At 49.9% G+C, this 13,248-nt stretch overlaps 1 protein-coding gene across 1 annotated transcript; it reads left to right on the top strand.

The window, feature by feature from the left end:
- Positions 1-2,268: 2,268 nt before the first annotated feature.
- Positions 2,269-6,481, top strand: Il36g (interleukin 36 gamma). The gene is made up of 4 exons (XM_005340257.3): positions 2,269-2,499; positions 2,927-3,031; positions 3,956-4,095; positions 6,219-6,481. Exons 1-4 carry the CDS (start codon positions 2,466-2,468, stop codon positions 6,426-6,428), a joined length of 489 nt encoding a protein of 162 aa, XP_005340314.1. The 5' UTR covers positions 2,269-2,465; the 3' UTR covers positions 6,429-6,481.
- Positions 6,482-13,248: the final 6,767 nt, after the last annotated feature.

Raw genomic sequence — 13,248 nt, 5'->3', positions numbered from 1 at the left:
TGTGAGCTAAATTAATTTTTTTCTTTATAAAGTACTCACCCTCAAACATTTTGTTCTGGCAATAGAAAACGGAAACATTCATTCCTATTCCCTTTAATTTCTCTTATACTCATTCACACTAAAGTTTAAACTGGGAACCTCAGAATGGATGCCTAGGGCTGGGAAATCTGGGAAAAGCTATATTCCCTGAAGGCTAGGAAGCTATTGAAAGGAGAAGGTCATATGAAATAAGAGGCTGAGGCTCAGGAGGATATATATATATATATTACCAGACTATATGGGCTTTTGCAATCTTCACCTGGGCACGAAAAGTTCAAATTATGCCCACGGGGCTTTTGAATCAATGAAAATGTGTCCTTTGGGTCCTGCAAGCATCTCCTGGTTGATCCCTGCCCTCTGCCATCTACCAGATGGCATGGGGTCTGAGAACCGGAGGTAGAGGATCCTCCTCCCTGAGATCCAGGTATTGATCCTATAAGAGCACTCACTTAGGCTCCTTTGCTCCGGCCCGTGGCCTTACATCCAGGATCCCACAGCATGCCCTTTTTAACTTTAGCCCTTCAACGTATGACAACGCGATTCCTTGAACTCAGTTACATTCGTCTGCAATTCCCAGTGCAGGTTCTCTCTTCCAGATTGGATCTCAATGAAACAGAGACCCAGGGGGATTTGGAAGCCAGATGATGGGATCTTTAAGCTGCTGTCCTTTGGCAAGTGCCCCAAGAAAGGGGATATGTTGGCTGAGGCTTAATGGCGGGAATGTTCAGCTGGGCGGAGGGGACTCCAGAGAGTGACACTGCTGAAGCCTGACTTTACACAGGCATGTGTCTGAATTCATTGTCACGCTTTCCCATGGTAATTGATCCACCAAACTGGTAGGATCGGGCCTCATCAGGAAAAGGTGGTGTTCCTCCATGGGCAGGGAGGAGAGGCGGGATGACTAGTGGGACAGGCTGGGCAAGGAGGCTCTTCTGGGACCTAAGGGACTAGCCTGGCTGTAGAGGGCCGGGCTCCCAGGGCCAGGACATGAAGACGTGTTCCTGCTGGGGCCTGGAGATCCAGTCCTGCCCACAGGGTGACAAGGTAACTTGGAGCACAGAATTGGGTGGACCCTTTGTCTTGTGTAGTCAAAGACTGAGATTCACAGGCAGCAGAAGGTGAAAACCAAGTCTCACAATGTCTTAAAACAAACCCAAGTAAAGCTCCCGTAGCTGGGAGGGGACCCGGGAGGGTGGCCAGTGACGGCTACTGTCTAGGGCTTACGTGGATCCATAGGTTTGGGGAAGCCAGCCCCCTGCCCCATCCTGGATAAGGCACTCGGTGTCCACCAGGCCTTCAGGCAGCCTCCTGTCCAGGCCAGGTATTGATCAGGCACTTTTCCTTCCTTGGAGAGGCCAGGGACTCCGGGTCACGTGTGTCCCGATTTCCTATGGACTGCAGGCCACGGGTGTCTCTATTTAAAAATAACTTGCAAGTTTCTCAGCAGGGGCCTGCAGTGGCTGTGCGGTGCTGCTCAGGAGGCCACCTGGGGACCATTCTTCTATCTGCCCAGCCTCATTTCTCCCTTGACATCAACACAGCAGGAGGGCTAAGCTCCAGGGAAGTCCCTTAGGCTCCCCTTTTTTGGAAACCTGGGGTCTGTCATCGTCTCTGCTTCCCGGTGGCAGCCACGTGGGGACAGCGTCTGTTTCTCGGGGAGCCCAGACGAGTCACACTCTTGCTGTCCTGAGTGTGACTTCCGTGGACCTCTCTGACCTTCTGGCAGGAGGAACTGGATTTCTTTCATGCTTTGCATTTGTCACACCCACCAAAGGAACCGGAGCCTCCCTCTCTGCTCATCCAAACAGATGACCCCGGCTTGGCAGGAGGCTGTCACTGCTCTGAGAAGCTCCGCGGGCCATGACCCGGTGCCCTGGACTTTTGGTAAGGGCTCTTCCACGCAGGTGCCACCCACAGCTGGAAGGTCTCTAACTCCAGAGCCTCTGTGTTGGGGGTTAGTGAAGGGATGGGATGTGCCAGGCTGGCTCTGGGCCTCGTCCTGGGCAGGGCTCACTGCCTGTCCTTGGGGAGTTTGTGAGCAGAATTGCCCTGGCATGGGGCTCCCCTTGTCCCTAGAAATGGAAGCCAGTGAGCGGGAAGGATCTCCAGGAGGAGACACCAGCATCAGGGCCTGTGGGAGTTCAAGGTCAAGGGTCATGTCTGGAGGGAGGGAAGGTCGGGAGGGAGGGAAGGTTGTTGGCCGGGGCGCTGGGTGGAGGGAGATGCTGCCAGCTCCCCTCCCTGAGGCGGCTGTGAACTCTGGTCCCGGAAGGTGGCCCATCTGACTAGAGCACCATCTCAGGTCAGGCCGTCGGCCCCCAGTGGAGAAGGAGCGTCTGAGGTACCAGTGTCCTGGGGAGGTCCTGTGGTTGTCTCCTGAGGTCACTGTCACTGTCCCCGCAGGGCCTGGCTGACACAACACCACCATGATGGACCCCGAGAGACAAGTTTATGGGACAGGTGAGTTGGGGTGGGGTGCTCAAGGCCCAGACCACCAGCAATCACCTCTGTATCCTCCAGACACCCCAACATTTCTGTCCCTCCCTGTGTGTGGCCCTTACCACATGGCCCTTCCTGCCACTGGGGCCAGGGGATTCTGGAGGCAGGGAACCACTGCTCATCAGTGCTGGGTTGGCCCCAGCCAACCAAGCAACAGCCACCAAGAGTGACCAGGTCTTGACACCAGGTACTGGGGCTGCTCTCCTCACCAGAGCCCACAGCTCTGCTGGCAAGGCTGGGAGGTGAGTCACGTGAGTGTGGCCTGTTTTGGGGTGTAACCCCTGGTCCTCCTTACGGAAGTCCGGACTGGGTGGTCTTTCTTTTAGAGTCAAGAAAGCAGCCTTGGTTTTCACGTTCCTCCATTGATTTTCCCCCTTCCCAACGGCAGCACTTAGGCCTCAGACTTGGGAGGTGTCTGATCGGGATCAGCAGGTGTGGATCCTGCAGGGAGAGACTCTGGTGATGGTTCCACGGAGCAGCAATGTGACTCCGGGTGAGTGGTCCACTGTGCTGACCTGCCCCTCACCCCATGGCCTTTTGTCAAAGTGTGAGGACAGACGGCCCGTAGCCCAGGAGGGTGACTGTATTTAATGACATGGGTTCTGAAAGAGCCAGAGGACAGGGCTCGACTGCTGTCACCACAAAGGAATGATCAATGTACCAGGAGGGATGTGCTCATCACCCGATCACGTCACTTCTGCATACTGTGCACATGTATGGAGTCGTCATATGGCACCCCGTAAATATGTACAATTAGTGTGTGTCCAAAAGTGTGGCTTTCAGTGGGCTCATCTGGAAGAGGTAGGACTTCATACCGGTCTGGCAAGAAAAGCCAGAGAGGTTTGTTTTAGACTAAAGAAAGCAGGGTGCGGAGCCCCTAGGGCTTGGGAGAGCCACCTTCAGGGATCTGAGGTAGCTGATCTGTCCTGTGCAAGAGGAGTACCTTGTACTGTGTGGCCTCAAGTGTCTTAAAGGGACTAAGTGGGGACATCCACAGGAAGGCGAATTTCAGCACCGCCTGAGACAGAGCTTGCTAGTGGACAAAGCTCTCCGAGAATCAGAGGAGTGGCCTGGGGTAGGAGATGGCCATCTCCAGATGTTCAAGTGCAGGTGCCCCAGTCTCAAGGGCAGGTTGGCCATCTGAGTCTCTGTTTGCTCCAGCTTCTAGGTTAGGGACTGCCACATGGGATGAGTGGGTGGTGAATGACGGGCAAAGGACGGACGCAGTGGTTGGACAAATGGTGGCTCTGGTGTGGCCGACCAGCATTTCCTAAGCGTATTGGTTCCTAGCCCCTGGTGGGTCTTCCAGCCCCACGGGAAGCACCCCACGCTGCTCCGTCAGGAAGAACTGTAAGAACCGTTCATTTTCCCAAACTTCAAAAGGAAACCGATGCCTGTCCTCTGCTTGTCTTTACAGCCACGGTCACTATCCTCCCATGCAAGTACCCTGAGTCGCTCGAGCAGGGCCGAGGGGTTCCCATCTACTTGGGCACCCAGGATCCAGACCTGTGTCTGTTTTGTGAGGAGGTGGACCGATGGCCCGTGCTGTGGCTGAAGGTGAGGGGCGGACAGAAATGACAGTTTCAACAGCCAATGTTTCTTCATGAGAATTTTATTGGGTAAAAGGTTCTAATTTTAGAATCAAAACAGAAGTTCCCATTCTCCTGAGCGTATTGATTCCGAGCTCCTGAGTTTTACGTGTGCGACAGCACTTCCTGTCTCCACCCCTTCTCCTCGAGGCTCCCCCTTCAATCTCCAATGTTCTCCGTATTTCCCAAGTGTCCCCTGTCGGGTTGTGCCATCTTTCTCCTCTTGGACCTCCCGTCTACCCATCCTTGGGAAGCACATTCCACAGTGTGACACAATGAGGATGCTCTCCTCTGATGTCCCTGTCTACTGGTGACACGTGCTGTACTTTTAAAGATGAGAGTAACGAAAGTAGGGGTGCTGATGAGAACCGGGGCACAGACTGAGCGAGGCTGGCGGAGCACAGGGAGCAGGCAGCTGCTGGAGGGGCACCAGAGCTGGCACCCTGGAGGGGCCCGATGCCCGGTCCTAAGCAGGCCGGGAGGTGGACGCCCTGAACCCGGGCTGCGGGTGATGACTCCCGTCATCTCAGTGAGCAGGGAGCGGATGGGGGGAGGAAGGGGTATGGTCTAAAATGAGAAGGCGTCTTCCATTTGTAAAGTAGCAGATCCCTGTAGAGCAGGATGCCGGGCGTTGCCACATATGGAGGACCAGTGATGCCCAGGCCTGGCGATTCTCGAGGGGTCCCTCGGCTAAGTTTAGCTGGTGACATGTTAATGAGGAAAGAGACCCAGGAAGGAGCTGAGGTGGGAGAGGGTGGGATTCGAGTTACTCTGGCCAGGATGTTCAGTGAGCTCTCCCTAAGAGCAGGCCTCGGAGCTGACCCCTGAGTCCCAGGGAGTAGCTCGCCGGGCAGGTGTGGGGGCAGAGGGTCCAGGCAGGGGACATCAGGACCCTGGGCGGGCACACCTCGGCGTCCCTGAGCGAAAGGCAGAAGGCAGGTGTAGCTGGAGCAGATCGGCATTGGCGGAGAGGTCAGAGGTAGGGTAGTGAGGCAGGCGAGGGCCGGTAGTTTAGACAGGCTTCCTGTGGATTTCATGGTAAGTACAACAGAACATCATGCAAGAAGTTTAAGTCGGAAGACAGCATGAGTTTAGTTATTGTCCTTATTTCAGTTTAAAGCTTGCTCAGCTGCTTTGTGGAGAATGGCTGAGAGGGAATGGAGTAGATTCCAGGAGAACAGTTAGGAGGTCACCGTAATCATTCTGGCCAGAGGTGGCGATGTCCTGGTCGGCAGTGTGGGCAGGGGTGGGGGGCACCAGAAGCAGCTCAGTTTCAGGGTGTTTGGAAGTAGAATCCACAGGCTGTGGTATATATGTTGAGAGGGAGGTCAAAGGAGATATCAAGGTTGACTCCTAGGTATTCGGCCACCCAGAGAGTTGGCTGAATGATGGACAGTCATTACCAGAGTAAAGGAATCCCATTGAGAACTCCCTACTCAGGGTGGAAGATGCTGGAATTCTGAACCATTCCTGGGTCTCTCTTGAGATCTTACACATGCATAATTTAATTAAAAAGCTTATTTTACCTAAATATTCAATAAATGCACATAGAAACGTACACACATACGACATGATTTCTAAATACAACAGAGAAGGCGTTTTCTGATGGCTGTGTCTCCTTCGGGTGCAAGTTCTCTGATTTATTCGACTCCATATCTTTCGTGTGTGACCTTTCTCCTGTGCTCAGCTATTGACATGAGGCACACTCCCGCAGCCTGGCTGTCCTTTGCTGGGACAGTTGCTTTTTTAGGTGCTGCTCTCACCATTGGGCTTTGGTAAATGAGGTCTTTAGCCAACTTTGCAAATTTGCATCTTTGTCCCTCAGTCTCTTGTGCAAGAAGAGCTCCAACTCATCATCCAAGGGCGGCCACTGGTTCGCGGACCTGACCCTTGTTTCCTTGCTCTGGACTTGAGGGTGGGGTTGGGAAGGTGAGATTCCACCTGGAGTCTCTGCTGCTCTTGGAAACTTACCTTTCCAGTCCTGCTTACAGGTGGGGAAGGCTTTCTTGAACTTTGAAATGTTTATTGGTTACTTGGAACATTTCAAGCAACTTCCTTTTCTCCTCTTGGCTGTTCTGCCCCACCTTTCAGGAGCAGAATATCTTGGATCTGTACAACCAGGTGGAGCCCGTGAGACCCTTCCTTTTTTACCACTCCCGGGATGGCAATACCTCCACCTTCGAGTCCGTGGCCTTCCCAGGCTGGCTCATCGCCTCCTCCCAGGTTGGCCAGCCCATCTTCCTCACTTCCGACCTGGGGACAACCAACAACACTAACTTCTATTTGAATTTAAAGGCTTGAACTCAGCGTGGAGGTGGCCGCTTGCTCAGAGGCCTTTGTCTTTCATTTTTTGAGCTCCCAGCAGGACTTTGTGTCACCTCAGGGCTGCTCCATGCCAGCGCCAGAGGTGAGCAAGCTGCTGTCATCAGCTCATTTTATGGAGGAAGAAGCGCTGACCTCGTGGCCACTGAAGAGCAGGCTGTGACTCAGAGCACGCAGCTGGGGCTGAAGGCTCCTCTCTAGCAGAAGCTACCCAGCGTGTCACCTGAGAAGTGGTGCGTGGTGTCACGGTGTGTGAGACCACAGGAGGCCCTTCGAGGAGTGACACCCTCATTTTCAGGTGACTGGCCTGCTCCACGCCTGATTTTCACCCACTTGCTACAGCAGACGTTCTTGCATTGAGCAGCAGGAGAGCCAGGCTAACTTTCACTGAAAAACGGGATTCTTTGGACCTTTAGCCATGGGGAACCTTACAGAAGGATGAACACACAGGGAGAAGGGCTTTTGGACCCTGGGAGGAATGAACAGTGCTCCGGTGATTAGAACTGTCACATCGTGCTGAAGCACGAGGGCGGCTTTTTATTTTTTTTATTTTTTAATGGTCATTTCATGAAGCTGGATCCAAAGACACTGCCTGGTGCCTCAGGAACGACAGGGCATGGGACAGAAGACACTGTTCCCCACTGAACACAGTGACTACAGTCAATAATTCATGTCAATAAACATGAATGTTTGCTGCTTAGGCTCTTTTAAAGGTTTTAAGATTCTTACCCAAACAACACACATCTGTGGTTAAAGGACCCGTCCTCCACCCCATCCTCCGCCCCGTCCTGCACGCACCCGGCAGCTTCGATTTGGCCACTTTTTCTGCCGTTTTTCTTCCATTTCAAGAATTAGCAGTTTTTGACACTCTCTTTCCTACCCGACGGATGGCATTTGCATCTCTACAAAAATTGCAAGCTCTTTATCTGTTTTCTACAAAGAAATAAATCCCAAGTGGCAAGACCGGTGTAGCCGCACTCACAGGTGTTGAGACGCCCTTGGAGGCGCCTGGGAGGTCAGGCCTTCTTTTTCAGGATTTGGATAATTTTTATGAATCTCTTCCTCTCCTTCAGCCTTTTCGTTTGTTGGGCGAGGGAAGGGAGGTACACAGAGTGCATGGGTTTGCTGAGGGGCACTGCATTTCATGGAACTGGAGGAATGGCAGGCTCGAGGCTGGGTCTTTAGAGTGCTGTGTGCTGGAATTGGTGGGGGGTTGTGAACCGTGAGAAATCAGCAACAGTGACCCCAGCAGGGCAGCAGAGCCAAGTCTGAGCCTCCTCACTCCCACCATTGAGGTTGCCCTTAATTTGCAAATTTTCAGCACATGATCCATCAAATGGAATCTCTGGCCTCCCAGACACCCTGATGGAATGATGTAATCAGTGGAATGTACTAATTGCACACTGTATTTCTAAACGCAACATAGCATCTGACTCCCCTGGGTGGTGCACTAAAACCCCAGGGACCCACACACCTCATTAAAAACCCTCTTCTAGAAACTGGCATTTATCAACTTCAAGGTGGGCCTCAGAATTAACATTTTCCCCAGGACACTAGGGAATACCGACTGATGGACCAAACTTGGGAAATACTTTCCTGGGTTATCCCAGTGGAATTTCATGGACAAAAAGACTTCGATTAATCATGCTTGGGATAATCTGTGTGCTTCAACAGAAATAAAGAGATACTTACATATACGTCTTGCTCATTTTGTTGGTATTTACTTCTCTAAGGATTTTTTTTCCCCTCTTGAGTGATTGAAAAGTGAATTGAACAAAATGACTCAAATAAAAAAGCCACCAAGTAAAACTTCATAACATTCCAAAGCTAGAAAGAACCCAAGCTTACGTGAACAGTGAATGGATAAATCAGTAGTGTGTATTCAATGTTGCTTCACAACAAAAGGAAATTGATTACTCATAGAGATTCAACCAGATGAATGTAAAAAATATTGAAGATGCCAGACGCAAAGGATATCTACTATATATTTACTTCTAAAAAGTTCAAGAATGGGCAGCATTCATCTTTGATGATAAAAATCGGATGTGGTTGTGTTGTGAAGGGAGGAGGCAGAAGATTCTGAAAGCTGCCACTGAGATGACCCTGGTCACATCCAAGCCAGTTAGAAGCCACGTGGCTTAGCTTTCCTCTAGAGCAGCACAGAAAGTCCCAAGTCATAGGAGCAATGCTTCCCAGTTGGTGAAGGGAAACAAATAATTTCTAGCAAACAATTCTGTCGATTAAGTACGAGTGGAGTAAACCTGTTTTCACGATTTGTTTTCACACACTTTACTTGAGAAGCGGCTGGAGAATGAGCTCTGCCCATTTCTGAAGTTTAAGCTAAGAAAAGCAAAAGAGAAATAATGAGGACTCCTGCAGCCGGGGGACTCCCTCCATGGAGACGCTGGGGGCCTGCACCCTGGGGACACCGGGACACCCCCAGGCAGCCAGGCAGTGCGATGCTGTGGGAGGGTCCAGGGCAAGTGGCTAGGCTGGTGGCAGGCCCCGTGTGTTAGGAAGAATTTGACGGGGGTGGGGGATGTGGGGGTTGATGAATTCTGTAGAAAAGCAAGTGCAAATTAAGAACAACAAAGACTAGATGGTTCTTCATTCCAGAGAAACATTAGATCATGCAGAAGAGGAAGTAGAGTCCCAGCCTACCATGTGGCCCAACCATTGCAATAATAATATAAACTCTATAAGGTTATTCTATACCTAGAAGACCCTAAAAGTTCCACCAGAAAACTTTTGGAACTATTAAATGAATTCAGCAAAGTAGCAGAATATAAAATCAACACCTGGAGGCTGGGGTTGTGGTTCAGTGGTAGTGCACTTGCCTAGCATGGCCGAGGCACTGGGTTTGATTCTCAGTACCACATAAAAATAAATAGAATAAAGGTCCATCAACAACTAAAAATATTTTAAAAAATCAACGCCCATAAATCAAATGCAATTCTGCATATCAGTGACAAATCCTCAGAAAGGGAAATGAGGAAAATTACTCTATCTACAATAGCCTCAGAACAAAACAAAACAAAACAACCTTGGGAATCAACTTAACGAAAGTGGTGAAAGATCTATATAATGAAAATTACAGAGCCCTAAAGAAAGAAATCAGAGAAGACCTTAGAAGATGGAAAATTCTACCTTGCTCTTGGATAGGCAGAATTAGCATTATCAAAATGACCGTACTAACAAAAGCACTATCATATTTAATGCAATTTCAATCAAAATTCCAATGACATTCCTCATAGAAATAGAAAAAGCAGTCATGAAATTCACCTGGAAAAATAAGAGACCCAGAATAGCTAAAGCAATCTTTAGCAGGAAGGGTGAAGCAGGTGGCATCACTATACCAGACCTCAAACTATGCTACAAAGCAATAGTAATAAGAACAGCATGATATTAGCACCAAAGCAGGCTGGTAGGCCAATGGTACAGAATAGAGGATACAGAGACTAACCCACAAAATTACAATTATCTCATACTAGACAAAGGTGCCAAAAACATGCATTGGAGAAAAGATAGATCTTCAACAAATGGTGCTGGGAAAACTGGAAATCCATATGCAACAAAATGAAATTAAATCCCTATCTCTCACTATGCACAAAACTCAATTCAAAATGGATCAAGGACCTAGGAATTAAATAAGAGACTCCGCATCTAATAGAAAAAAAAAGTAGGCCCTAATCTTTATCATGTGGGATTAGGCCCCAACTTCCTTAATAAGACTCTTGGGGGAAAAGAATTAAAATCAAGAATCAATAAATGGAATGGACTCAGACTAAAAAGTTTCTTAGCAAAAGAAACAAACTGTGAGGTGAATAGAGAGCCTACATCTTGGGAGCAAATCTTTACCCCTCACACATCAATCAGATAGAGCACTAATCACTAGGATATATAAAGAACTCAAAAAGCTAAACACCAAAAATACAAATAACAAAATCAATAAATGGGCCAAGGACCTGAACAGACAGTTCTCAGAAGATGATATACAATCAATCAACAAATATATGAAAAAATGTTCATCATCACTAGCAATTAGAGAAATGCAAATCAAAACTACTCTAAGATATCATCTCACTCCAGTCAGAATGTCAACTATTATAAAGACAAACAATAATAAGTGTTGGCGAGGATGTGGGGGAAAAGGTACACTCATACATTGCTGGTGGAACTGCAAATTGGTGCAGCTATTCTGGAAAGCAGTATGAAGATTTCTTGGAAAATTGGGAATGGAACCACCATTTGACCCAGCTATCCCTCTCCTTGGTCTATACCCAAAAGACTTAAAAACAGCATACTACAGGGACACAGCCACATAAATGTTTATAGCAGCACAATTCACAATTGCATGCAGCTTTTCAAAAAGTTGCAAGACTTGAATGAAGGAATGAGGTTATAATAAACACTCCATATGCAATAGCTATTATGTAATTTTTATTATATTTTTAAGAAAATTCAGTAAGTTTAAGTTTCTTTAGGACCTGTGTTGTTTCTGTGGTTTAAAACATTGAGGAAGTATGAAGAAATATTTACAACAGTATCCCTGGGGTCTGGATAAAGGGAGCTAACCCGAATCATCCCCCAGACGAAGAAGCAGACCCAGGACCTTGGGGAGCCCTGTCTGCCTGTCTCCCCTCCTACATATTCTTCTAACTCCCTGCCGAGGAACTGCCAAACTGAGTTGGATGAGCCATTCCCTTGCAGTTAGTTGTGGTCCTACCTTCTGTGATAGTCTTATCACATGAGTATGTGTCCCGAAAACGGGTCCTGTTCAGTCTGCATGTGTGAGCACTTTAAATGAAATCACAGTATATATACATTCATTCACCTCTTCTTCACGCTCCTGGGATTCTTTCAGGTGATGTGTCTTGTCAGTTTGGGATCTTTTCAGAGAAGATGCCAAGAGGAGTGCCCAAGAAGGACCAGGGAGGGACAGGGCAGGAAGGGAGGGTGCACTGGCACCAGTGACAGAGGAGTGAGAAGGAAGGAGGGTGGGAGGAAGAGCCCTGGACTGCGGCAGCTGTGACAGCCCTCAGGACGTCCCCAGTGGGCGACGGAGCCCCCAGCCTCATCTGGCTGCAGAGGCATTCCCGTCGGCAGGAATTCCTGGCACTGGACCCCCAGCTGCCCTCCCTCAGCCCTGGCTGGGAGCAGCAAGCGGGAGAGGAGCCTCGGTGGGAGCCTGTGGCAGCCAAGACTATGCAGTGGAGGCGGTCTTCCTGCTCTTCTCCTCGTAGCAGCCCCCACCTCCTCTCTAGTACTGGGAAGCCCCCCGCCTCCTCTCCAGAACCAGGGATTGAACCCAGGGCGCTCTGCCGTGAGCTACATCTCCAGCCCTTGATTAACGTTTGGTTTTGAAACAGGGTCTTACTAAGTTCCTGAAGCTGGTCTCGAACTTGTGATCCTCCTGCCTCCCGAGGGGCTGCACCCATTTCTCCAGCTGAGTGGGGCTTTAGTGGATTTCCTGGTAATGCAGTCAAAAACCCTCATTCTTGAGGATCATAGCTATTTGGTATCATATCCATCTGCTGAGGGTTGCTACATGTGTCCATTCAGGTTACGTAAAGGGAGTGGGACACCAAGAGGTGACATGGTTTTCACAACGGTGGCACCACATCCACTGTGCCCTTGATGTGAAAGCAGCTCTGCTGCCTCCTGCATTCCGCATCCTGCAGGACTGCATTCCAGCTTCCCAGGGCACTGGCACCTACCTGGACCTCGGGCGCACCTCAGGAGCCCATCCAATGGGCTGTCAAGTTGGATGCTTCTGGACTGACCAGTGGGCCCAGGCAAGTAGTAGAGGCGGCTCATGCAGGCCTGAGGCAGCCAATGGCGACATTTTTAGGATTTTGGTCGAGTCTGTGGGTAGCTTGAAATCGCCCATGCTGGAAGTATTCACACTGTGGAAATTGCCAAACACCACACATCGGGGCTTTTGTTTGGGTTTGTTTTCTGGAAAGCCGGTTATTACACGTTGAGTGGCACTCCACAGACTGGAGTCAGCAGTCACACGGCTCTTCCTTCCCTGGACGGGGAGTTCCTTGGACACATGCTGTGTTGTTTGGGAGCCCCCTGGTTGGAAGTTATATGGGATTCATGGTCCATGAATTGAGATAGTGGCGAGTCTCAGGAGGCAGGAAAGGTCAGCCCACACCCAGAATATGAATCCATTTCTGTGAGGATAAGTTGCTCTCCTTCTTAGAAGGAAGTGGCTTGGTAGAGCCAGCTGCTTCCACAGGGTTAGCTGGCCTCCTGGAGGACGGCTGCCATATTGGGGGCCAGCATTGGCCTCTGTTGCCAGCAGGTGAGTCATCCTTGGTGAGTGGGAGTGTAATCCATTAGACTCACGAGCAGCCCCACCCCCACCACCGTTGCTCGTGCTACCAGTTCTGGGGCAGCTGAAGACCACTTCAGCTGTGCCTTCAGTGGCCTTCCAGTGCTTCACCAGGTGGGCCTGATGTTTGGCCGACATCAACCATCTTGTCAGCTTGAGCTTTCCTGTGAGAGTCAGCGTATGATATGCCCACTCCCTTATGTCCATCCACGTGCTCTGCTCCATGTCATCTTGTGTTTCAGGCTCCTGACAAGCTGGCACTGTCTGGGAACCTGTATGCATTTCCCCCTTGGGCCACTTTATTTCCATACCAAGTGAATGACCAGTGGCACTACTTGTAGATTTGCCCATAAAGTCTTTCAAGGCCATCCCAACTGGCCTGTGTGGCTGTGATGCAGATGCTATTAACTTCTGGCTGACATCCCCACATTGAAGTGACCTGCCTATAGACCAGGTTTG

Source organism: Ictidomys tridecemlineatus, chromosome 12 (genome assembly GCF_052094955.1).
Source record: "Ictidomys tridecemlineatus isolate mIctTri1 chromosome 12, mIctTri1.hap1, whole genome shotgun sequence".
NCBI lineage: Eukaryota > Metazoa > Chordata > Mammalia > Rodentia > Sciuridae > Ictidomys > Ictidomys tridecemlineatus.
The sequence above is the reverse complement of the archived record's forward strand: the minus strand, read 5'-3'. Positions and strand labels throughout refer to the sequence as shown.

What these genes read in the sequence shown, in the direction of transcription:
- Il36g (XM_005340257.3), top strand. Translation starts at nt 2,466, where the DNA reads ATGATGGACCCCGAGAGACAAGTTTATGGGACAG. An exon ending in GAGACAAGTTTATGGGACAG is followed by an intron (nt 2,500 to 2,926) that starts GTGAGTTGGGGT and finishes TCCCAACGGCAG; the next exon opens with CACTTAGGCCTCAGACTTGG. An exon ending in GGCCCGTGCTGTGGCTGAAG is followed by an intron (nt 4,096 to 6,218) that starts GTGAGGGGCGGA and finishes CCCACCTTTCAG; the next exon opens with GAGCAGAATATCTTGGATCT.